A 23,698-nucleotide genomic window follows, 5' to 3' on the forward strand; every position below is an offset into this window, starting at 1 on the left:
ACTGCAAATAATTGATCACTATTAATTTTGATGCCTGTGTCGCTTAGACCTATTTACATTATTTTTATTTATTATATTTAAATGTTATTGTTCTTCCTGTTTTACGTATGGTCTTAGTTGCTGGAGACTAGTAGTGCAGTAGTACATGTGATCTACAAAGGGGGGGCCACCAGGGATTTGGGGGCCCTTAGGAGAAGAAATATCACTTTCAGCCTCATCATTTCACTGCTGCAAAACATCTCACTTAAAGATGAGGACGTGCTGTTAAGATAATGTGTAGTAAGATAATGTATAAAGGGGGGGGGCAAAATAAGCAGAAAGCCTCAGCCTACTCCTTTTCAGTCTGACTGTATACATTAATTTAATTAGTGAAGTTTGTATTGTAAGTTTTCATTTCATGGAGTGATTGTTGGATCTATGGATTAGATGGATCTGTGGACTGTTCTTCAGACTGAAATAAAACAATAAAACAAACTTAGGACTGCTACTTTATTATTTAAATTATTATTATTTACTCTATTTTTATTTTGTTGTGGTCTTAGTAGCTGGAGACTAGTAGTGCAGTAATGTGTGGTCTACCTCTATATACTAAAGGTGATTTTTTTTTTTTTTTTTTTTAATTGTTTGAATGTATTATTTATTATCTTTCCTGGTTTGATGTTAACCCTTTCATGGATAGGGGTCACTACAGTGGACAGCTATTCTACAGCTGTTCTCTTGTATATTCATGGGATTTGTTGTTTTAGTTCCATGTCAGCCAACACAGCGGATACTTATGCATCATCCCATACACTCCAATTCACACCATTACTGTAACTTTGCTGTTCTTGATAAACCTGATCTGCAGTAACATGTTTGAGTGTAAATCAATTGCTTGTTATTATTACTGAACAGTATTTTTCTTTCTTTCTTTCTTTTTTTTTTTTTGTTTAAACATAGTTTGTTTGTTTTTTTGCATACTATCTCCATGAAATGAGTAATGAGTAGTATTAGAGTATGTTAAAATGTGAGAAAACATTAGAAGCATTTTTTATTTTATTTTATTTCATAGTTTTCAAGTGATGTATCAGTAAATGTGTGTTTTTTTTGCTTCAAAAATCAAATGCATGGTGTCAAACAGAGTGGACACTTTTGGAACTCCATGAAAAATAAATTCATAACAAAATTTTCAATCGCATTTTTTTTTTTATGCCTAAAGAGGGATAAAAACACTCAAGAAAATAAATCTTGATCAAGGTTCTCACAATTCATGCATGAAAGGGTTAATTACCTGTTTCTGAATGAAATACTAAAAAAAACCTTGAAACATCTTAGTTTACATTTAAGACTCTAGAATAAATACACTTTACACTTCCTGATATAAAAAACGAAAACTATCCACCTTTTCCACTGTTTTGTCATTTTTGAGATGCACCATTACTGGCATGTTAGTATGAGAGGAGGACATGGGCGGGGCTTCCTCAGGTGTGACTCAGGTGTAATCCCATTAAAATCATTATACCCTTAGATTAACAACCTATAGACCAAAGCCTGCAGACTTAAATCACACGTGTTTTTAATACCTTTGTTGACAATCAGCATATCTGTTGCTGGAAAAACATGAAAATACAAATACTTTTCAAATTAACTGTAAAAACAAGTGGAAAAAATGATCAATGGCCAATTAATTTAAATGTAAGATCATGAATAAAAAAATAGAGTTTTTTCAATGTGTTTGATAAGATAAGAAATAAAAAGCTGCCAAACTAAACATGCAAAATGAGTGAATAGTAGTTTGTTTTTTTCTTTTAAAATAAGTATCCTTGCATACCAACAACAACGACAACAGCAGGGGATTATGGGTAGAGTAAAGACAAGCCTGTAAAACGCGTTCCGCATTCACTTCAGTAACACAGCTCTGCCTCCGAGCGCCGGTATTCCTTAAAGAGCTCCTTCACCGTTAAACATTTTATTTTATTTTTTTAATTTTTTTTTTTTTTTTAAAGCCGAGTGGAGCTCAGCAGGAAGGCAGGCAGCCACAGGTTGAGTTTTTCTGGGATGGATGCTGACAGCAGCCGCCTGGAGAGGAGCAGCCACACGGCTTTTATCCACGACAACAGCCTGTTTGTGTGGGGAGGATACCAGGTAAGAGCCGGCAGGAACCTGGAACCAAGCCTACCTGTGCAGGCTGAACCGGGTTAGGAGCAAAACAAGCCGTTTATATGCGACTAGATGGACCATATCACCAGCTACTGCATCAAAGTAAACCTCCACAGACATCCATATTTCTAATGAAACTTGATAATGTGCACTGAAAAAAAAAAAAAAAAAACAGGAAGCAAACTTTTACCAGATCTGTATCCTGTTTGCACCCAGCATGATGTGTGTAGGGGCAGAGGAGGTGTAAATTCATGCATTTGCATATTAAAACGCATCTTAAGTAAAAGGAGAACTTGCATAATGGAGGACTGAACCTGCCAAATTAAAAAATATATACAGAAATATAAAAATGGCTTGATAAGTTCATTTCCATTCCATTTATTTATCTATTTTGTCCTTATTTATATTTTTCCTTATTTAATCCCTACCATTTATTTATCTATTTTGTCCTTATTTATATTTTTCCTTATTTAATCCGTTCCATTTATTTATCTATTTTGTCCGTATTTATATTTTTCCTTATTTAATCCCTACCATTTATTTATCTATTTTGTCCTTACTTGCACAGTTTAGAGCAGGAATGTCAAATATAGGGCCTGCGGGCCAAAACCGGCCCTGCAGCGTTCAGTCCAGCCCATAGGAGGAATTTGCAAAATCCCAAAATAAAAACACAAAAGATATTGAGTGGGACTGGTTCTTGGCAAATTAAGTGTTATATTTTTCAGTTGCAGATGCCTGTTACTAAATGTTTTGTGTATTTGCAGATCCGCTATGATCTGAAAGTTAAGCTGCATTCCAGGCAACCTGTAACTCATGTTTTTCCAACCTTCTACTGGTGAAAATGCACTGGAATGTCAGTCAAACCCGTGACTTCCCACCCGTGAACTCGTACTAGATCGATGTACTCCCAGTTCTGAGTTGTGACATCACGTAGCAATGGTGGCCCCCATCCCAGATAGCAAAATCATTATGGCTTAAATCTGGCCCAAAACTGGCATGCCATTTGGCAAACTTCTGGGCGGATGTATGGGCCCTAAATGGCCCAAAATAGGCAAGCCAAAATCAAACCAGAAGGAAGCCAAAATTCACCCAGTTTAACTAATTGCGGACTTCCAAAATATAGCCATAATTATCCCAGAAAAGCCCCAAATCCCCATAATCCAGCCAAAAAGTAGCCAAAACATGCCATACCATCCCTATACTTGATCCTGCTCTTTGCCCAGTCTTTTGGTTTACCAGACATATGCCATAACTCAGCCATATATTGCTGGTGCCTCCATATCTATTATGGATAACCTTAATCATACCACAGTTAAGCCTAAAGGTTTTCATAAGGCCAAAAATGCCAAATGTATGCCATAATACTGCCAAAATATTTGCTATCTGGGTTATATTTTTCAGTTGCAGATGCCTGTTACTAAATAGTTTGTGTGTTTGTGGATCCACTATGATCTGAAAGTTATGCTGCATTCCAGACAACCTGTAACTTGTGTTTTTCCAGCCTTCTACCGGTGAAAATGCACTGGAATGGCAGTCAAACCCGTGACTTCCCACCCGTGAACTCGTGCTAGATCCATGTACTCCCAGTTCCGAGTTCTGACGTCACATAGCAATGGCGGCACCCATGGATGTGGTGTTTATGCAAATTGTTTATTAAAACAAGGCATTGCGCTGACATTATTTATCTGCAAATGTTCTGCATAATCAGCAGCTACTCTAGCGTTAACTAGTTTTCAGTCCAATGAGTGCAAGAATAAATTAATACCAAATATGTATCCAAATATACAAATACTATAACATAAAAGGTAGAACAGCTTCTCTTGCCTTACGCGCTGTTTTTCCTCCGCTGTTTCCCTCAAATAAGCAAAGAGCAAACACCTTTGGCGATAGAAATGATTGTAAATGAGCATAAAGTACGGTCCGCCATGCTGGTTTGTTTACATCTAGCTACTACAATTCCTTGCGCTCAGGCAGTTTGGCATGACTTGCCTGGAACGTTGCAAAGTCTTGAGTCATGATTTGAAGTCGTGACTTACGGGCTCAAAAAATGGCCTGGAGCGCAGCATTATAATGCACATGTGTAAATAATACTCTGCGGCATAATATTGTTAAAATTCGCTTATTTCTCTCAAGAATGTTCATGGATGTTCAGGTTATTCACATTTCTTCTATAAGGATAGTTTGTAGATGTAAACATTTTCATACTGCAATTTTACTTTTTGCACTAAAAGAACAATAGAAATTTGGAGTCGTCATTATTTATAGCAGGGGTGTCAAACTCATTTTAGTTCAGGGGCCAGATTCAGCCAAATTTGATCTGAAGTAGGCCGAACCAGTAAAAAAATAACATAATATTATATAAATAATGTCAACTCCTAACTTTTCTCTATGTTTTAGAGACAAAAAAGTAAATTTACTTTATGATTCATTTACATCATTTACATCTACAAACTGTCCTTTCAAAAGATCTGAATAACATGAACAAACTGAAAAAAACAGTATAATTTTAACAATATTCTGCCTCAGTTTGTCATTTACACTTGTACATTATAACTTACAGATCATAGTGGATCTACAAATACACACTAAACTTTAAGTAACAGGCAGAATATTGTTAAAATTGTACTTACTTCTCTTAAGACATTTCAGCTTATTCACATTTTTTGCTAAATTATACTTTGTTTTAGTGTAAATATATGAAAATATTTACATTTACAAAGAGAAACACTTGAAGTTGTCATTATTTATATGTCATTATGATAGTATTTGACTGGTCCTGCCCACTTGAGATTGAATTGGTCTGAATGTGGAACCTGAACTAAAAGGACTGTTAATATCTTAGTGTAATTTTTGCATTTCACAAATTCATCCCAAGGGCCGGACTGGACCCTTTGGCGGGCCGGATTTGGCCCCCGGGCCGCATGTTTGACACCTGTGATTTATAGGCTAAGTTATTATGCTGTTATTTTATTGGTCTGGCCTGCTTGAGATCAAAGTGGGCTGTATGTGGCCCCTGCACTAAACTTTGACCCCCTTGGTTCAGTGGGTAAAAGTACTGAAGTATTATCATAAAAATGTACTTTATGTTTACTTGTTACACCTGAATCATGCTCATTTCTAAGTAACATACTATTTTACTAATGCATGTACTAGCCTACTTTATGCCATTAGATGATTAGCAAGTAGATTTATTTTGTGACTGTTTTTTTTAACTACAACAAATGTGTCAAATAAACTTAGTAGAGTAAAAAGTGCTGTATTTTCTTGTTGAAATGCTATGATGTAGAAGTAGCATAAAAAGTACAAGTTGAGTAAATGCACTAAGTTACAGTCTTGGTTCATTCATGGCTTTATCTGCCCTTTTTATGTCCTGACAGGTAGCTGATGGACAGGATGTTGTGTTGCCCAGTGATGAGATATTTCTCTGTGATTTATACAGCGGAACATGGTAAAATATTATCTGTTTATCAGCTCTGAACACTGTGTCACCTTGACATTTTGTCTTTGCATGCAGGCCAAGAGGATGTTTGTTGATTATTTTTCCTTGTAAAAACAAGATATAATGACTCTTATTGCAAAAGGGGAAAGAAAAGTCCAAAGAGAGGGAACAATCTTTATGATTTGTCATTAAAAAATACATTTTCAGTCTGACAGGTTTAGATAGACAGACAGATAGATTGAATTTATTGCTGTTTCTGTTGTATTTGCCTAAAGCAGTACAAGCAGACAGAGCAGGCAGATGAAAACCGTCAAGCCAAAGCCCACGCTTGTTATCGCTGTGTTTACATCTCCACTCTATGTTTGATAGGGAGCGGAGGGAAATCACCGGTGACATCCCACCAGACTTAACAGGCTGCTGTGGCTCATACGCTAATGGCACATTTTACATCTTTGCAGGATGTGACCCTGTTGGATACACAAATCAGGTGAGTTTACCCTGGAGAAAAACAGTTCAGGCCTACATTACTCATAACATCCTGAGACCCAGCAATGCGTTTTTGCCCTCTGTAGGGGACAAAAGTTTGACAGTTTTACTTCAAAAAAAAATGCTGTCCATTGCAAAGGACATTCCATTAAAAAATAAATAAAAACAAATAATGGAAAAAAAATGTATCTGAAAAACTGTTGCAATATGCAGTTTCCAATCAAGGCAATTGTTTAATGTCAAAAAAGCTAAAATTTTCACTTTCCTGGGTCTCAGGAGGATATACATACCTGACTCCAGTTATACAGAGAAGTCACACAAGAGGAGGGGTGTACTCCCTGGCTGTTATTTTTTTCTTCTCTGGTTTATTTTCCATTCCTGTTATCGCTGATATGACAAAATGTGACATGCAGAACTTGCTGTAACTTGATTGCTTTCAGACGGACACAGTCAGAATGTAACATTTGACACACATTGTACGAGACGGTAATGCAATATGTGAAAAAACAGGTTGGAATGTGACACGAAATGAGCATCAGCCTTTGCCTTAGGTATTTAATTTAAGCTGTGACATGTCTGTGCATCAACACTGATGTACAGAACTTCTCATGGCAGCACGCTAGATTTAGGGCCTGTATATATCAGCTAATTTGTCAGTTTAAGATCTGTATGATATATTCTAACATAGGGAGAAATTAATGATATAGATTTTATGTGCATAGAGTGTCTAGCTCAGTGCAGCTAATTTACTGATTAAGATTTAAACAGATTTTACTTTTGAAAAATATGGCAGAAGATACTCTATATTTTACTATTATTTAAAAAGATCATAAAGGTCTAATTTATTTTTTTTCCTCCACTTTTTCCAATACTTTTCAAAATCAGTACTGTCTGTCTCACTCAGCAGCCTCCGTAAATACAGGCCACTGACTGTGTATTAATATTCCACGGAAAATAGTCCCAAATAAATGATTAATTTGCTGCTGCAGATTCATGAAATCATTTGAAAATCTTTGGAGGCAATTCTAACATCTCGGAGCAAATTGGTCTAGGGCATAAGTCACAAGTACTGACATGGTTTTGTTTCTCTTAGTGTGTGTGTGTGTGTGTGTTTTCATAAGATTTAATGCTGCAAAAACAAACAAAGCACTTGCAGTCCTCTTTGATAAGGATGATTCTTGCTCTACTTCACATTTTAATAACCTGCTGAAATTCTGTTCTTTTTTTTTTGTTCGTTTGTTTTTAAACAGATGTTTAGTGTTGACCTTACAAAACCGTGTTACTCATGGAAGAAACTAACTGACACCAAGGGAACCACACCATCACCACGAAATAAACACTCCTGCTGGGTACACAGAGACAGGTCTGGTCTGTGTTTGGAAACTAATGCAAAATGACTTCCACTGTCTGCTCATGTTGACACCAGAGATGTTTGACACTTTCTTTGCTCTGTTTTGTGTACTTTAATATTTAAACTCCTCATAAAGAGCTGCATGGTGCTTCTTTATTTTGCTGCAGGTTAATCTACTTCGGTGGATATGGATGTAAGACTGTAGTGGAGGTGCGAAACACGTCGTCTTCAAGCTTCGTCGTTGAAGAGATGTCCTGGGTAGGTAGTAGTAGCATATCTAATCAGTGTTAGAAATGATAAAGAACAGTAAACATATGATGCTAGTGTAAGCAACATTTGCATTTCTTTAGGGTCTCACAAACACATTTCTGTCTTGTTTTTAGACAACAATAGGAGGTACATTATTCAGGTGCTGGGGCTGGAACAATGAAGTCAATGTTTTTGACACACACACCAATACATGGAGCGTGCCAGAGACTCGGGTGAGAAGAATAACACGACTCCTTGCCAAAGAATCTATTTAAATGAAATGGGCTGAGTTGTAACTTGTAGTGTTTATGTCACTTTTATGTCACCTGTGTTTCGGTTGGCTTCATCCATCACCAGCAGTAACACTATGTTCAGTTTCAGTATTTATGCTTCACATGTGTCGTTGTTTTGTTCAGGGTCCTGCTCCTGCTCCCAGAGGCTGCCATGCTGCTGCTGTTTTAGGGAACAAAGGATATATATCTGGTGGCTTGGTGAGCTGAGAAGCTTGTACTATATTATATAAACTTTACAGACAAATGTATGTGAACACAAGCATGTTTTGCTCTTTTTTATTTGGAAGCACATTAGGAACTGACCTTAGTAACTAATAATAATAATAATAATAATAATAATAATAATAATAATAATAATACATCACACTTATATAGTACTTTTTTGGGCATTCAAATACACTTCACAAACAGAACAGAACACAGAAGTTTTGAGTTGACTGTGTCAGACTAATCTACAGTCTTGGCCCAAAGCTGATAAAGGGTTGGAGTAGGTCTGGTTATGTGAGATAAAGTGTGAACAGGAGAAATGTTGAGAACTTGCAAAACCTGTTTCAGTTCACATATGAGCATGTGATTGTTGTTCAAAGAAGGATGTGAAAAACTACCATCCTGGGTGTCAGTGTAGTTTTTGCAATCTAGTGTCACCAACTGTGCACGTTTTGCAGTTTTCTTAGCATACATATTGATAATAGTTGCATAAATATTCATCATTTAGCAGTGAATATGTATAAAAATTATTAGACCATCAAAAGTCAGCAAAAACAATGCTTATGCAGTCAAGTACTAACTCCTGTGTGTATCATGTGACTGAAACAGACTGAAAAGAAAACATGGAATGCCTAAAAGCACTGTTTTTATCAGTACAATGCCATAGATATTGATGTAAAAACTGAAGTGATTTTGGTTATTATCAACAAAACATGGAAAATGGCTAGATATCAGCTCTGAAATTAATCTCTTATGAGCTATTTTTGTTGTTATCATAATATTTGTCCAAATAAATTTACCTTTGATTCTACCAGACATTAAAATGAACAAGAAATTGAAGAAAACAAGGAGTGGTCTAATAATTTTTTCCGCGACTGTAGGAATTTTCTGAAAGGTTTTTTTTTTTTTTTTTTTCCTCAGGAAAATGCAGAGATAGACGTCTACTGCTTAGATCTGGACACCTGGACCTGGACTCAATTGTAAAACCTTCACCATTATCCAATACGTATGGACTTGATCATATTTTTGTCTGAAAATAATTTACTCACCTATCAAGCATTTGTCGTTTATTCTCTATTAGTGACATCTCCCCGTCCTGTTCACCTCTGGGACGCTCCATGCACACTATGACACCGGTATCAGATCACACACTCTTCATTTATGGAGGCCTCGGGACAAATGGAAAAACTCTCAGTAAGTTTTTCAATTTGTCTCTCAGAATCTAAATCTATATTCACCATCTTCCCACACGTTAACTTTATGTTTTATTTACAAGTCCTTTCATTTGTGTGCGATGTGCATAATGAATGTGAACTTCACTATTTTCTGTGATATCGCAGATGATGCCTGGCAGTTTGACGCACTAAAGAAAGAGTGGACCGAGATGACACACCCACACACAGATAAACCTAGGTACCCGTGTCACCATTTGACCAAATCTACAACAAACGCTGCTGATTTAATAAGTTGAATAAGCGGAGTTACCTTCTCGTCTGCACATATGTTCGATCCTTTCAGAGTGTGTCACACATCGTGTCTGGGAAGTGACGGCGACGCTGTTGTGTTTGGGGGCATCGACAACTTCTGCATCCTAATGGACTCAGTAAGTGCCAGGAAAGCTCACTGAACTGTTTTACGTGATATATTGATAGAAAATGCAGTAAATATAGTGTTGGGCAACTTAATCCTTTGTGTTTTTACGCAGGATTTTGCAGTCAACAAACATTTAAGCTTAAAGCACATTGAGTAAACACCTGCCCTTCTGTTTTTCAGTGATTTCACATGCAATCCATCAAGTGAACTAGTTATAAACCATTGATTCAGCAAAGCTTAAGACACATTTAAGTGGTTTAAGGGCTCTGAGTATGATTGCTGTGATGTGGTTGTGCAATGATTTCACACGTGAAACCAGCGATTAATGTAAACTGCATGTAAAACTGTAGGGTCACACAAGAAGACACTGCTGAGTAGTTACGATGTTGAAATGAAAAGACAGTTTTCACACTTATATACTTATATTGGCATTTTTAGTCATATCTGATGACTTGTTATATTTTAGCCTGTTTTTTTTTTAATGTTATTTGTATTTTTTTTTTTTAACAATTTTAATTTATTTCTAATTTTATCAGTACAATACAATCTCCTCAGGTTGAAGAGCAGGAAAAGAAACAATAGAACAGAAAAACAAACAAATGAAAAGCACAGCCTGTGTTGGTGTCAGAATATTTTAAGGTCTCGTAATAAATACATTTGTCCCAGAATGTCAGCCATTTTCCCCAGTTATTTTAGTCTGTGTTTTTTTACCTATTTATTTCTAGTCTGTTTTACCCATGATCAGCTTGCTGGTTGGAGTACCGTGTTTTTTGTCTGTGCTGTTTTAAATTTGTCCCCTTTATGTGTCCTGAGGTTTTAATGTTTTTGGTGTTTGAGATGCCCTCTTCAGACTGTAGAACAAATCTACCTACGGGTATTAATAAAATCACCTTGAACCTTAATTAGCTAGACTGATGATTAATGATCGATTCACATAGTAATTTTCATTTCAACAAAATCGTTTTTTCACAAAATTTCAGAAATCAAATGTCCAAATTAGGATACAAAGAGAAAATAAACGTTCAGTTATTGGCTGGAAAAACAGCCCCTTTTTTTTTTTTTTTTTTTTTCTTTTTTAAGTGAAATAAATACAGATTTTGTTCATAATATAGTAATCAACGTCAGTCATGTTACATAACCATAAAAACTAAATAAAGGTACGAAAATGAAAGTCATACCAGTTTATTAATAATGGTTACAATTGCCATTAATAAATTAATCACTGATAATGATCCATTCTCATGTCAGTGTCCATTTCTCTTGTTGACAGATGGCTGTATTGAGGTCTCCATGGCAACATCACTGCAGCGATCTGTTTGTCTTTCAGACGCAGCCGTACTCCCTTTCCAGGTTTGAAGCTCTTGATTTTTTTGTTTTAATTTTTTTATTACTGTTATATTATTAATAGTCTGGATACTGTGCTTCAGACCTGTTAGCTTTCATAGCCCCTGCCTCACCTCCTCATCACACACATACCCCAGATCTGTACATTATGTAAATGTCTGAGGTTTTTTCCAGCATGTGACGTTTGCATGTTGTCCCCTCTCTCTGTACATTCACACATGATTAAGCAGTTTTAACAAAGTCCACAGAGACCTTTAAACACTGAGCTATTTATATTCACTCACGCTGAGCTCTGTGGCTTTGTGTTGGACCAGCGCTCGTGTACACATGATGTTATGTTTAGGAGCTTTAAGTTATGTGTGAGATCCATTGCTGCAGCAGGTTTTATATCAAATAGGTGAAGTATAAATTATTTAAAGGCTCTCCAGTGGGTAAAGATTTTGTTAATTTCAGCAGCAAATGGTGCAGACGGAACAGTGCGTCTTTAAAAGGTCTTTTTTCTCTCCATTTGTAGATTATGTGAGGACTTCATAGGAAGAAACGCTGAGCTGTTTGGGAATCAGCTGACCTGGCTGCCCTCAAAGATGCAAAGTAGAATTGAAAAGAGAGCTGCCTTTTTCGCTGCCACGGAGCCTGATCTCTCCGATTAAGGACTGATCTATTTTTTTATTTTAATGTGAAGTATCTGAGCCGGTCATTGCCCAGTTTTCATTTTGATAGTGATAATGTTTATAATGATAAGGCATAATGCTGAAACTTGATTTTTAACTTAAGAAAAACACAATTTGTAAATAAAGTCTTCTATTTTAAATACTTTGTGATTAGACCAGTTTTACTCTATAATTTAATGTACTTTTTTTGTCTTTGAATAAAGCTATGTTTATTGTTGTATAAACTGTGATGCTCAATGCTGTGTTTTCCACTTTACAGATAAAATGTGAGAGTGATTTCTGTACATGTTGTGTATTAACAAAACAAAACAAACCCCTTTTTTTCATCTTTTTAATTACAGACTTAACAGTAAAAGACTTAAATATTCCATGCTGTACTGTACTGTAGCGTACAGCTGGTTTACATGTATTGTTCACTTTCTATTCCCCTTCTCAGTTATGGATTTCTATTACACTTTAAGCAACGGAATACTTCCCTAAAGTTCCATTGAAACCATATTTTTAAGAAAGATATGCAAAACAGAGCCAGGCCAGGAATTGTTTTTACAAAGCAATGATTGTGTTTGTAAAAGGTGATGTCAGAACGCCTGAACGCAGGTGGTGACAGCGGATCTGCAGGGCAGTTCATGGTGGAGGTGGATTTGGTGTTTCAGACGGGGCGGACGTAGTTAGCAGGTAGCATCCCCTTTTGCCCTGTGCGCTGGTTGCATCCGAAAACCCACCCCTCATCTATGGGTTCCACATCTAAGATCAGATCGCCCTCCTGGAGAGAAACTTCATCTGCTTCTGCTGCCGTGTAGCTGTACATGGCCTGGTAACGCCTCTGTGGAGCGAAGACATGAGGTAAAATAACAGAGAGGACTTTGTCAGAACAGCAAGTATGCAAACACAGCTTCACATAAGAGTTTTAAATGAAGTTTGCATTGAATTTAAATACTGCATGAAACAAATGATATACACATGCAACGCTATATAGTCTGTGTGCATAGGATACGTAAGCCAATTATCAGTATGAATCTAAGATTTTGCTTAGATTATATTATTTGTTTATCTATAGCCTCCTGAGACCCAGCAATGCATTTTTGTCCTTTGTAGGCGACAAAAGTTTGACAGTTTTACTTTAAAAAAATCCTGTCCATTGCAAAGGACATTCCATTGAAAAATAAATAGATTAAAAAAAAAAAAAAAAGTATCTGGAAAAAAACAAACAAACTTGCATTATGCAGTTTCCAATCAAGACAATTGTTTAATGTAAAAAAGCAAAAATTTTCACTTTCCTGGGTCTCAGGAGGATATTATTGTTTAAAACTGCCATCTTGTTATCTTGTTTTGTTTCTGCAACCTTTCTTGTAAATAGGGTAGGCATAAATAAGCTGTTGCTTGTGCCTACGCCTTTTTGGCCTTGTTTAATATAGAAATCCAAGCTGTATGCATGTATATGTCATGTTTTGTTAAATGGAGGAATAAATTGCTACTACTAATGATCTGAAGAACCCTTGAGCATTAAATAAGATGTACAAATCTATTAAAAAAAAAAAAAAAAATCACACATTAAAATACATTTTTAAGGTTGTACCAGTCTTACCCCCCCACTAGGTGGTACTGCAGGACGCATCTGTCCAGCTGGCTGACTGAATGTTTGAGGGTTCGATGGTTCCTGTTCATAATCTACACAAACACACACGAGTTGAACAGATCAGAATTACATATATTTGACAAAGTAATAATTGAGGGGTTGATCTTTAAACATGCAGGGAAATAATGTCTTACTTTGCCTATTTTCAGGTGGGGGTGCATCACTTCGAATCTTGCTTTTCTCAAATTCCTCGTGGTATTTAATCTGTACATAAACACAGATGTTGACACAGGTTTACCCTCAAGTTCATCCACTGATACATAACAAGTTCTCTCTGTAAGAAGCTGCTCAGCATTTTACATGTTGAGAAATGATGAGAAAGGCAGTGGTAGCAAAAATTTGCATAGCGAGGAAGGGTTCCCTAAGTGGCTGAAACATTAAATTAATTAAAAAGTAGATGTAATAAATTAACACTGCAAAAATCAAAATCTTTCCAAGTGTATTTTTCTCATTTCTAGTCAAAATATCTCATCACATTTAAAACAAGACATAATCGCCTAAAGAGTAACTATTCAATGAGATATAAAGAACTTATTTTTAGACAATAGATCTTGAAAATCTTATATCAAGAAATCTTACCAAGATAATTTTCACTTGTTCCATTGGCAGATTTTTTTTTTTTTTGCTTAATTCAAGACTTTTTTTTTTTACTTAATTCAAGACTTTTTTTTTTTTTTTTGCTTAACTCAAGCAAAAAAAAAAACTGCCAATGGAACAAGCAAAAATTATCCTGGTAAGATTTCTTGAAATAAGATTTTCAAGATCTATTGTCTAAAAATGACTTCTTATATTTCACTGAAAAGTTACTCTTTAGGTGATTGAGTTTTACTTTAAGTGTGATGAGATATTTTGACTAGAAATGAGAAAAATACACTTGGTAAGATTTATATTTTTCCCAGTGAACCTGCTGACTTTTATCGATTTTTTGCGTTCTTGGAAGTTAAACTTCAAGAAGGAGTTTGTAGGCTTTACATTAATGAAGTAGATTGACCATCATGAGTGTGTTTGATACTAATTTTTCACTTGATTTTTTATCCTCTACATGTTCCACTTGGTCAAACCTCTTCCTGTACTGCGATGCTGAAAATAAAAAACCCAAATAGCTCTACTGGGGACAGACATTTTGCCCTCTAACAGAAGCTGCAACCCCCAGCGTCCTGTTGTCCTCGTAAGACCTCAGGAGGAACAAATACACACAAGACTTATGGGAAAGTGCTGTTAACAGAGTGAGCTACAAAAGAAAAAGACTAAGGACAAAAGTGGAAATGACAGAATTTACAGCTAACAGTGGGAAACTACATTGCTACATTTTGCCCATCTGACTTGGAGCTTATCAGCCATCATTCCTTTCTGCAACTACTGCTCTCACAAGAGTAAAAAAAAAAAAAAGTTTGTGCAGCAGTGAGCAGAGAGAGCGGACATTCTCCTTTGTGTCCACAGCTGAGAAACTTTGACCATATAGGGCAGCTGCTTCTCTGCGGACAGGAAGAAATGTCTGAAATGTGCATCTGTGTGTGTCTCTGCAGGGTTGTACTATTAACATCCCTCCCTGCAGTGTGGAGACGTTCACTCTATGTCCACGTCTCTGCTCTGTGTCCCTCTTAATGGTCCCTGTTCTGGTGCAATAACATCACCTCGGTCACGCTTTGAAAACTCGTTGGATTTCCTCTGTATTTAGTGTTTCATGGGGTCCAGACTTACATTACTGATCTGGTCTTGTGTCTTCTTGAGCCTCTGCATCTCTGGTGTATCCGCCACAACACTGAAACCTTTCCCCTTGTTCTTTTCAAACTCCTCCTTGTAAAGGGCCTGTGTATTTTTAGTTTGTCCAAATAAAAAAAAAGACAGTAAATGACACAGTAAATTGCTTATATGGTTTTATACTTATCCTGTACAATCAGCATTAAACAGCTGGAAATAAATAAATATGGTGTGTTTATGGTACATTGGAAGAAAATAGAAACATGTATTGTTGTAAATTTGTTAAAAGTATCATGCCAAGAGAAAGATGTTGGTGCCTTTTTGTGTCCTAAATGTGAATTTGTCACCTTTAACCTTACTATGGTAAATCCAACAACACTTAAACGCATCTTCACACTTTAGAGTTTACACATATAAGTACACAGTACATGCAGACAAAGACTCACATGCATATACATATAAAGAAAGAATAGAAATGACTGTAAATCTGTCATGTTTCTAAAAGTGACAAAGACACTGGATGATGGAAGGTTGATGTAATGAGGGTCTACGGTGAGCACTAAATGTTAGGTTTTTGGCTCTTGGTGGTTTCAGGGGATGAGCCTGACATACGTGACTGATCTGGTCTTGCGTCTTCTTCATTCTCTGCATCTCCGGAGTGTCGACCACAGCGCTGAACCCTTTCCCCTTGTTCTTTTCAAACTCCTCCTTATAGAGCGCCTGCAAATTTTCAATTCGTCAGGATGTTCTTTAGTTGACTGAAGCTCATTTTTTAGTTCAAACGGATTTCCGATTTACAACATCACGACTAGGTTATGGTGCTTCATGTATCAAGTTAACTTGCAAACACACACTCAGAAATCTACACAACCATATCCATAGTGTGCCTAAATGCTATTTGATGTTTTTTTTCTCATGTTCTGCAAGTTTAGGTTTAGGGAAACATTCTTAAGATGACTTAAAGTTGAAATGTTTATTTAATAGGAAGTCTTAGATCACCCCTCTAACCCCCTGCTACACACACAAGAACACACACACACACACAAACACACAAGTGAGTCATGTACTTGCTATGAGGAATATGCTGTCTTAGTGAGGAAGCCTGACTGCCAGGACTTTTATGGTTATAAACACTGACCAGAGTTCGTTGGATGAGGTGAAGGGAAAGGACAGAGAGAGAGAGAGAGAGAGAGAGAGAAAAGAGGTAATGGTTTGTTCTGTAAATCTGATCATGATGTTATATCATATTACATGCTTTAAGATTTAGTTTTAACCAAAAATGGAACCACTCTTGCCCACTTTGATCTCTGTCATCCAAAAAAATCCCACTATGAATTCACGTTAAGATGCCCCTCCAGTGAGACCAGTCAGAAGCAGATTAATATGTAGTGTCTTTTAGTGGTGTCTACCCACACAGACATGTTATATTTATGCTGGATAACAGTCGTCGTAAAGTCAAGAACTTTTTCTTAGGTTGTAGGAAGTGGTTGCATTGAAAACCGTTGAGGTCTGTTCATTGTCCAAAGCAGCTGGATGCTATTTCAGGGGAAATACCGTTGAATACATTTTTCACTCTTTTGAGCTGCCAGAAATCCTGGGAGTAATCTTAAAGACATGTATCTCAAACACACAAAGCTGTTTGCACACAACAGTATGAGTTAAAGTATGTTTTTTGTTGAAGTGATGTGAACTAACTACATTACCCAACCAAAAAAAAAGCTGCATACATTACTTAGCTTGACTCCCTTTGGCTTTGTTTACAGGATGCATTTGCTGTGGTATTGTTTACGCCATGCAATGCTTATACAATGTCAGAATAAATGTCATTTGATTGGAGTCAGACTACTTCTACTCCAGAGTTAAGGTCTGGTTCTGAGGTAGACAATCCACGCCTGGAAACTCCCTAAACCACTCCTTACAAGCCCAGAGAAGCATCAGGGAAGAAAAAATCCTGAAAATTTCTGGTGTTCAGGCCTGGTCATTCAGTATATTCAGATTCAGATGATTCATTTTATGGATACGTAACATTACTGAACCTAGACCTGACCAACTGAATCAACATCAGATCATAACACTGCCCCCACAGGCTTTTACTGTAGACACTAGGCATGATGGGTTACCCTGATTCCCCTATCACTCTAGGATTAACCCGACCACATGACTTTTTTGCATTGAAACACAGTCCAATCTTTATTCTCTCTGCAAATTGATGGTTGTTTAAGAAATGAGAAGCTACTCACTGCATCAGTTAGAATGGAAGAACTGGTTACAGCAGATCCAGTACTAACTAGAAGACTCTTATCTATTGGCTTATTTTTCATATACTGTGGCCTCTGAATTGCGTAGTTTTCCACTGTCTGATCGCACAAGTCCACGTTTGACAAATGTGTTTAGTTCAATCAGTTAAGGGTCTTATCTGTGGCTGTGCAGCGCTGGATCATTGTCTTCACCATCCTTCATTCACTGGACTCTGACTGCTGCAATCAGGTCTTTCTGTTTGTTCCCCTTAGTTGTTGTTCCTGTTAATAAATCTGTTTTTTCCCTTCAGCACTGTGCATTTGAGTCTTATCCATTCACACCCCTTGACAGGAGGAGCAGCACGAGTGATTAATGGAGTAAGATTCAGAGGTACTGGTAACTGATGGGGGATGCGACAATGGATGACAGACAGGAAGTTTGACCAATCATTTTATCCAGACTGAATGAAATGATTGGTCAGACTTTTATCAGAAATATATGAGAATTAAATATTTTTGAGTTTCAAAACCTGCACCTTACATTTTAGTTTGTCACACGCTTATTAGGAGCATTTTAAGATTACTAAAAAAAAGTGCAGTACAGTGTAGCTTTAATACAGGGTGTCCCATAAGTCTCCATACATAGGAGATATAATACATTCCATACATATATGGTTCTAACATGTATTTCTTTATATTTCTTCTTTGTAGTTCTTCAGCAGTGGAGGACATGCATTGAAATGTGTTCCCAACAAAATGGCAGTCATATAGAGCATATTATATAAATAAAAATGGTTTATGTCAAGAAACGTTTATTTTTCCTGTGTATGGAGACTTATGGGACACCCTGTAGATTAGCTAGAATAATAAATACAGCATTTGAAATAAAAAATAAGTTAAAGCATATCAATATCCCTACATTTTCCAATTAAATGATCATTAATGATGAAGTAAGCACTGGATCTTGTCTAAAGGACATAGAACATATTGTAGTTCATGATAGGTATAGAGACTTGCATTAAATAAAAGGAAAGGTTTTGCCTGTAAAATGCGAAATCTAAAGGCTCTGTTTAACTTCGTGTGACTTGGAAGACTTTTCCATTCGATCAGGTTAAACTGCTGGCTGTAACAGTCTGATTAAACCAAGGTTAAAGACAGCAAAGACAGCTAGACAGGCTAAATTATCACCACGAAGGAGACAGACAACAGAAATAACAAGACACTTCTAATCATCTTATGTCCTCCTGTTTTAAAGGTCGCACTTTGCATTGATTATCCTGTTGAAACTGAATGACCTAGCGTGCTGTGACTGAAGTCAAAGGGCTCATGTGTTTAATTGATCCTATTAATGCTGTGAGAGGGCGGAGCCAAGAGGTGTGTCCTTGTCTCTCTGCTGTGTGACGGGACGACAACTGAGTGAAGGAGACAGATAGACAGGGAGAGATACGCCAAAGCGTGATGACACAATGAGATTAGGACCGGTATCTGTACCAGAGAGAGAAAACAGAGACAGAACAGCAGTGACAGAAGAAACAGAAGGAGCAACAAGACTGATTTGTGTGTTTCTGACCTGGCTATTGAGCATGCTCTGTTGTTTGAGCCGCAGATTCTCTGGGGTGTCAGTCACTATAGTGAAGGAGCTTTTGGGGTAATGCCTACAATAAAAACAGCATATGTTATCATTTTTATTTAACCCATAAAGACCCAAACATCCACCAGGGACCAAAATCATCTACTGACCTAAACTGTTTAATACCTGTTGATCATTTAATCCCACCAATACTTGTAAATAATTGGTGTAAAATACAGTTTGTCATATTTTCATGGTCATCAGGTATGACTCATTTGAACGTTCAGAGGCTCCATTCTGAACATGGAAACACCATCATCTTCTACAACATTGATTCACCAGTAAAACCCACTGAGTTGGATCAATGACAGTGGATGGAGACACTTGGTTTATGTTCAGTTAATGAGAGATTTGACTGAAAAAGTCAATTTTCTTATGTTTTCTGTGTTTCTGATATGATAACCTTCACCTTTAATCTGAGCTTTTATGGACATCTACATTATCAGTAAGTTAAATATAGAAAAATACCTGATTTTCACTGAAAAAATGCAAAATATGGAGGATAATATTATAAAAAAAAAAAAAAAGATAAAAATCACCTAAGACGAGTTTAAATAGAAAAAAAAATCTTTTGGGAACTGTCATTAAAGTAGCACTGGGTCTTTATGGGTTAATTACAAGCCTACAATAGCACAAAATTTAGCATGCAGTAATAATACTTTAAAAAGGAGGCTCTCTGTAATTCGAAAAGGCTGAAACCTGTGATTATTTTCATTAACACATGACTTACACATTATTTTTTCAATTTGAAACAGTAAAAATGCAGATCAGAATTTACTTTAAGCAAAACTCGAGGGCTGCATTTTTAAACATGCAATTTAGTATGATATAAGTCAAAGGAAAATAGTAAAAGATATGTGATATTGTGAATGAACATCGAACATTGTTTTCACAAGAGAAAGACAACACACTTGTAAAAAAGTATGATAGTAAATGAAATACTGCAAATGCAAATATATTTGGGATTTTTTTTGCATCTACAAGTTAAAGGCAGTTCCATTACCCTCTTTATTAAAGCCTTGTAGTTTAGTTCTTTAACATATTGAGAAATGGTCATATTTTAGTAGTCAGAAGACACTCACATAGTGCAGTACGGTTTCTTTTCAAAGCCTTTGTAGTTCGTCATGCTCAGGGCCATCTTGCATACTTCACAGCTGAAACAACCTTTATGCCAATACTACGGAGAGACAGAAAGCAAGGTCAACACTGTTCCTCATTAAAAAAAAACAAAATAACTTTCCACATTTTGTAATAAAAACACGATAGTGGCCTGCGTTAAACCATGACAGGAGTCAGGATTGTTTTCATAACTGTGTTGCTGGCCTGTTACTTTTAGTTAAAAACATAAAGTTGCCTCTGGGAGACATGGTAATAGTTAAGTCAAATCTGTAGAAATTTGTAGAAATATAATTTATAGCACTGAGAAATAGCACTTTTCCACATATTGTAGCTTGTGCTCTGTGTATTACAATTCCACTCACATAAGACATCAAAAATTCAAAACACTTCAAGTAACCCATCTGTTAACTGAAGTAATAATTCAGTAAACGCTGCTGTTACTGATGCAATAACCAGGGTAATAAGTGTCCCCTTCATGTGGTCACAGGGTAAATGTCAACACACCCACACTGCTTTTTATGAGCATTTTGTGGTTTGTGCCTGATATTTATTGAAAGTGGTTTTCTCTTCTCATCACAGCCCTTTGTGTGGTTCTGTGCTTTTGTTTTGTACATGTTTCCATACTATATATTTATACATTTTCAAGTATGTGCATGCAAATAAATACTTTCTCAGACATGGCCTGACCTGAAGATAATTATATCTTATATCTTATTGCAGTTGCAGATCATGACATGAAAGTAGCAAATGAATGTGTAAAAAAAAAAAAAAAAGTTACTGCTAATTTATAAGGACCATAACACCAGTAAATCCTTCTCTAATAATTACTGAATAGGTGTTGTATTAAATTTACCTGTGACCTTTCATTTTTACATTTTGACACTGTTGAGTTCTTGTTATTATTATTAGTATTATTATTATTAGTAGTAGTAGTATTGATTTTAATTCTTACCTTATCGAGGCAGTTTATCTTCTCTGTGGGGTAAACTGCTTTGTTGCATCTTCCACAGGGTGGGTTCATGGTGACACAGGGAATCCGTCCACCTTAAAAACCCGCAGTGTTCCCCAGACTGTGTACGTTCTAAAGCAGGAGCAGAGACCTAGATGTGGGGTACCGTCTGGACCTCCTTTTCCCTTTCAGGCATTGCAATTAGTGTACGGGTTGGACCAAAAAGATGAGGAGGAGCCACGAAGTCATGATGCTGCCTTCAAAGTCTAGAGAGTGGTTTGCAGAGTGCAGACATGGGCTTTGATATTTGTTGGACGTTGAGCTCAAATATGGAACACAATAGTAGATTTCAGAGTAATATAGTAAGATTTAGAATGCAATGACTTGTGGTTTGTTTGTTTGTTTTTAAATCTTATCTTTTGGTATTATAGAAATTCCGCGTTTCCGAGTACCTGAAGCTAGCATCGGATGGGGAATCCGTTGTAACATTAAAGGGAGAGGCACATGACTGGTCAAATAAGGGAATAGAAAAGTTATAATGAATAGTAATAGAATGTATTATGGATAAATGATAGAATTACGAAAAGATAATGAGATAATGCAGGAAATACGCAAAAATAAATAAATAAATAAATAAATTTAAAAATTGTTTCTCCCTCCCTGTGCATGATGTCAATAACTAATTAACCCTTTCATGCATACTAGTCACTACAGTAGACAGCTATTCTACAGCTGTTCTCTTCCTCTTGTATATTCATGGATTTTGTTGTTCTTTTCTTTTCTTTTCTTTTTTTTTTTTTTTTTTTTTTTTTTTTTTTAACACATATCTTTATTAAAGTTTTAAGACACTACATATCTTTTCTGACATGAGTTGGTAACATTAGGTAGATCTCTCCTGAGCATTAACCTCCAGAATCACAAGCCCTCCCCACAGTTTTCATAGAATTTATCAGTAAATACATGTTTCTGTGCGTCAAAAATTAAATGTGTGGTGTCCAGATGAGTGGAGATTTTTGCAACTTCATGAATAATAGGTTCATAAGACTTTTTTTTTTTAAATGCATTTAAAAAAAAAAAAAATATTATTATTATTATTATTATTATTATTATTATTATTATTATTATTATTATTATTTATTTTTCAGAAGAAAATTTTCAATCGCATTGTTTTTTTCACGCCTAAAGAGGAATAAAAACACTCAGGAAAAAAAAATTTTGATTAAGATTCTCCTAATTCGTGCATGAAAGGGTTAAATATTTGATAAATCTACTGAACTACTTTGGTTCACAAGTAGAATGCTTCCGGAATGACAGCAGTGGAATTTATTACTGAAAAAAATTGTAAAAAATGCTGGTAGAATAATGGGTAGTTTCCCAAATACAGTCTTGGGTTAAAATGTGAAATTCTGAGAAATAATGAGGGAATAGCTTTAACTCAAAAGGAATGCTTATCTCAGAGCTACCAGATGTACTTCAGAATGTTGTCTGCACATAAAAATACATTCACTGAACAGGTTCTTTCTAGTGGCAGGTTTATAAATGTACATAAACAAATATACATGTATAACACTTACTAGTTGGCGCCCCCTTCTGTAAAGTGTAATAAACTACAACCCAGTTTGTCGTTCTGAGACTTCCGCGTTAGTTTTATCCTTAACCTTTAGCCTGTGAAATGCGTTCGACGGGATTATGACGATAAATTCATCTATGTTTGAAAGATTATCGTTATAAACACGAAATACTTTGCTCCACTGTCCCTAATGATGTTGTTTTTTGTGGGACGCCAACTAGCTAACTAGCTAAACTGTATCGAGGCGCAGGCTAACACTGAGCTTCTTTCTTTCATTAAACACTTGGCTGAATAGAACCACAAATACAATTCCATCCAGTATAACTCACAAATGAAAAACTATAGACCATACAACACAAAATGCTAAGGAGTAGTTGTTATTTTATATCATTACAACGGGGGTATAGCTCAGTGGTAGAGCATTTGACTGCAGATCAAGAGGTCCCCGGTTCAAATCCGGGTGCCCCCTCTTTTCCTTCTTGTTTTTCCCCATTTCATGCAGTTTAATGTTATTAGTTTAACTATTTAGCTATTCTGTCACCTATGCAACAAAAAGCACGTATAGGCTGTCTTTGCTAGGTGGCTATACTTTGTCTGCATGGAAATAACATACTAATCAGTTTAATCTACAATTTTATTCTATCTTATTTTATTTTAACAATTCTTTCAATTATAAAAACAGCAGGAAAGAACATTGCAAAAAATGCAGAAAAGCCTGATTGAATGTCGTAAAGGCAAAAAATATTATTGTTTATTTTATTTTATTCTTTATTTACATTTTAGGCTTTGGTACTTTAAGTCTACCTGGACATTTGCTTTAACTTTTTCTTGCTAGGGTTGATTTATTTATTTAGAGTTATTTATTTAGTTAGTTTTAGACATGCATAACCATACTATGGTTAGATCATTTTATGAAAGTGAAACCACAGACAGTTAATCATAGAATCGAATAGAATCGAATCGAATTGAATAGAATAGAATTGAATCGAATCGAATCGAATCGAATCACCTTGTGGTCTGTCATTCAACAATACCACCTGAACAGTATCTTAGTAGCATCAGGTAACATTCATTTATTTACACG

The 23,698-nt window shown here is 36.1% G+C and overlaps 2 protein-coding genes and 1 non-coding gene across 5 annotated transcripts; 2 read left to right on the top strand and 1 right to left on the bottom strand.

The window, feature by feature from the left end:
• Positions 1 to 1,756: 1,756 nt before the first annotated feature.
• On the top strand, positions 1,757 to 11,996 carry LOC115439335 (kelch domain-containing protein 1-like). 2 transcript variants are annotated; one of them, XM_030163167.1, is made up of 14 exons: positions 1,762 to 1,891; positions 1,982 to 2,124; positions 5,517 to 5,587; positions 5,948 to 6,065; positions 7,315 to 7,427; positions 7,583 to 7,673; positions 7,799 to 7,897; positions 8,081 to 8,155; positions 9,086 to 9,144; positions 9,246 to 9,358; positions 9,505 to 9,577; positions 9,683 to 9,767; positions 11,028 to 11,107; positions 11,616 to 11,996. In XM_030163167.1, the coding sequence occupies exons 2-14, from the start codon at positions 2,038 to 2,040 to the stop codon at positions 11,749 to 11,751; spliced, it is 1,200 nt and encodes a 399-aa protein (XP_030019027.1). In that variant the 5' UTR covers positions 1,762 to 1,891; positions 1,982 to 2,037; the 3' UTR covers positions 11,752 to 11,996. The 2 variants fall into 2 exon arrangements, with proteins under 2 accessions (XP_030019026.1, XP_030019027.1); XM_030163166.1 differs by having other exon boundaries at positions 1,757 to 2,124.
• LOC115439336 (LIM and SH3 domain protein 1-like) lies at positions 11,770 to 21,238 on the bottom strand. Of its 2 annotated transcripts, XM_030163168.1 has the most exons (8): positions 21,048 to 21,237; positions 20,059 to 20,153; positions 18,917 to 19,001; positions 15,722 to 15,829; positions 15,110 to 15,217; positions 13,543 to 13,612; positions 13,358 to 13,440; positions 11,770 to 12,595 (listed from the first exon to the last, which is right to left on the bottom strand). In XM_030163168.1, exons 1-8 carry the CDS (start codon positions 21,114 to 21,116, stop codon positions 12,422 to 12,424), a joined length of 792 nt encoding a protein of 263 aa, XP_030019028.1. In that variant the 5' UTR covers positions 21,117 to 21,237; the 3' UTR covers positions 11,770 to 12,421. The 2 variants fall into 2 exon arrangements, with proteins under 2 accessions (XP_030019028.1, XP_030019029.1); XM_030163169.1 differs by lacking the exon at positions 15,722 to 15,829 and having other exon boundaries at positions 21,048 to 21,238.
• A 1,773-nt stretch (positions 21,239 to 23,011) lies between these two features.
• trnac-gca (transfer RNA cysteine (anticodon GCA)) lies at positions 23,012 to 23,083 on the top strand. The gene has a single exon. It is a non-coding gene; the product is annotated as a tRNA-Cys (tRNA).
• The last annotated feature ends 615 nt before the right edge of the window (positions 23,084 to 23,698 follow it).

This window comes from Sphaeramia orbicularis, chromosome 19 (assembly GCF_902148855.1).
Source record: "Sphaeramia orbicularis chromosome 19, fSphaOr1.1, whole genome shotgun sequence".
Classification (NCBI taxonomy): domain Eukaryota; kingdom Metazoa; phylum Chordata; class Actinopteri; order Kurtiformes; family Apogonidae; genus Sphaeramia; species Sphaeramia orbicularis.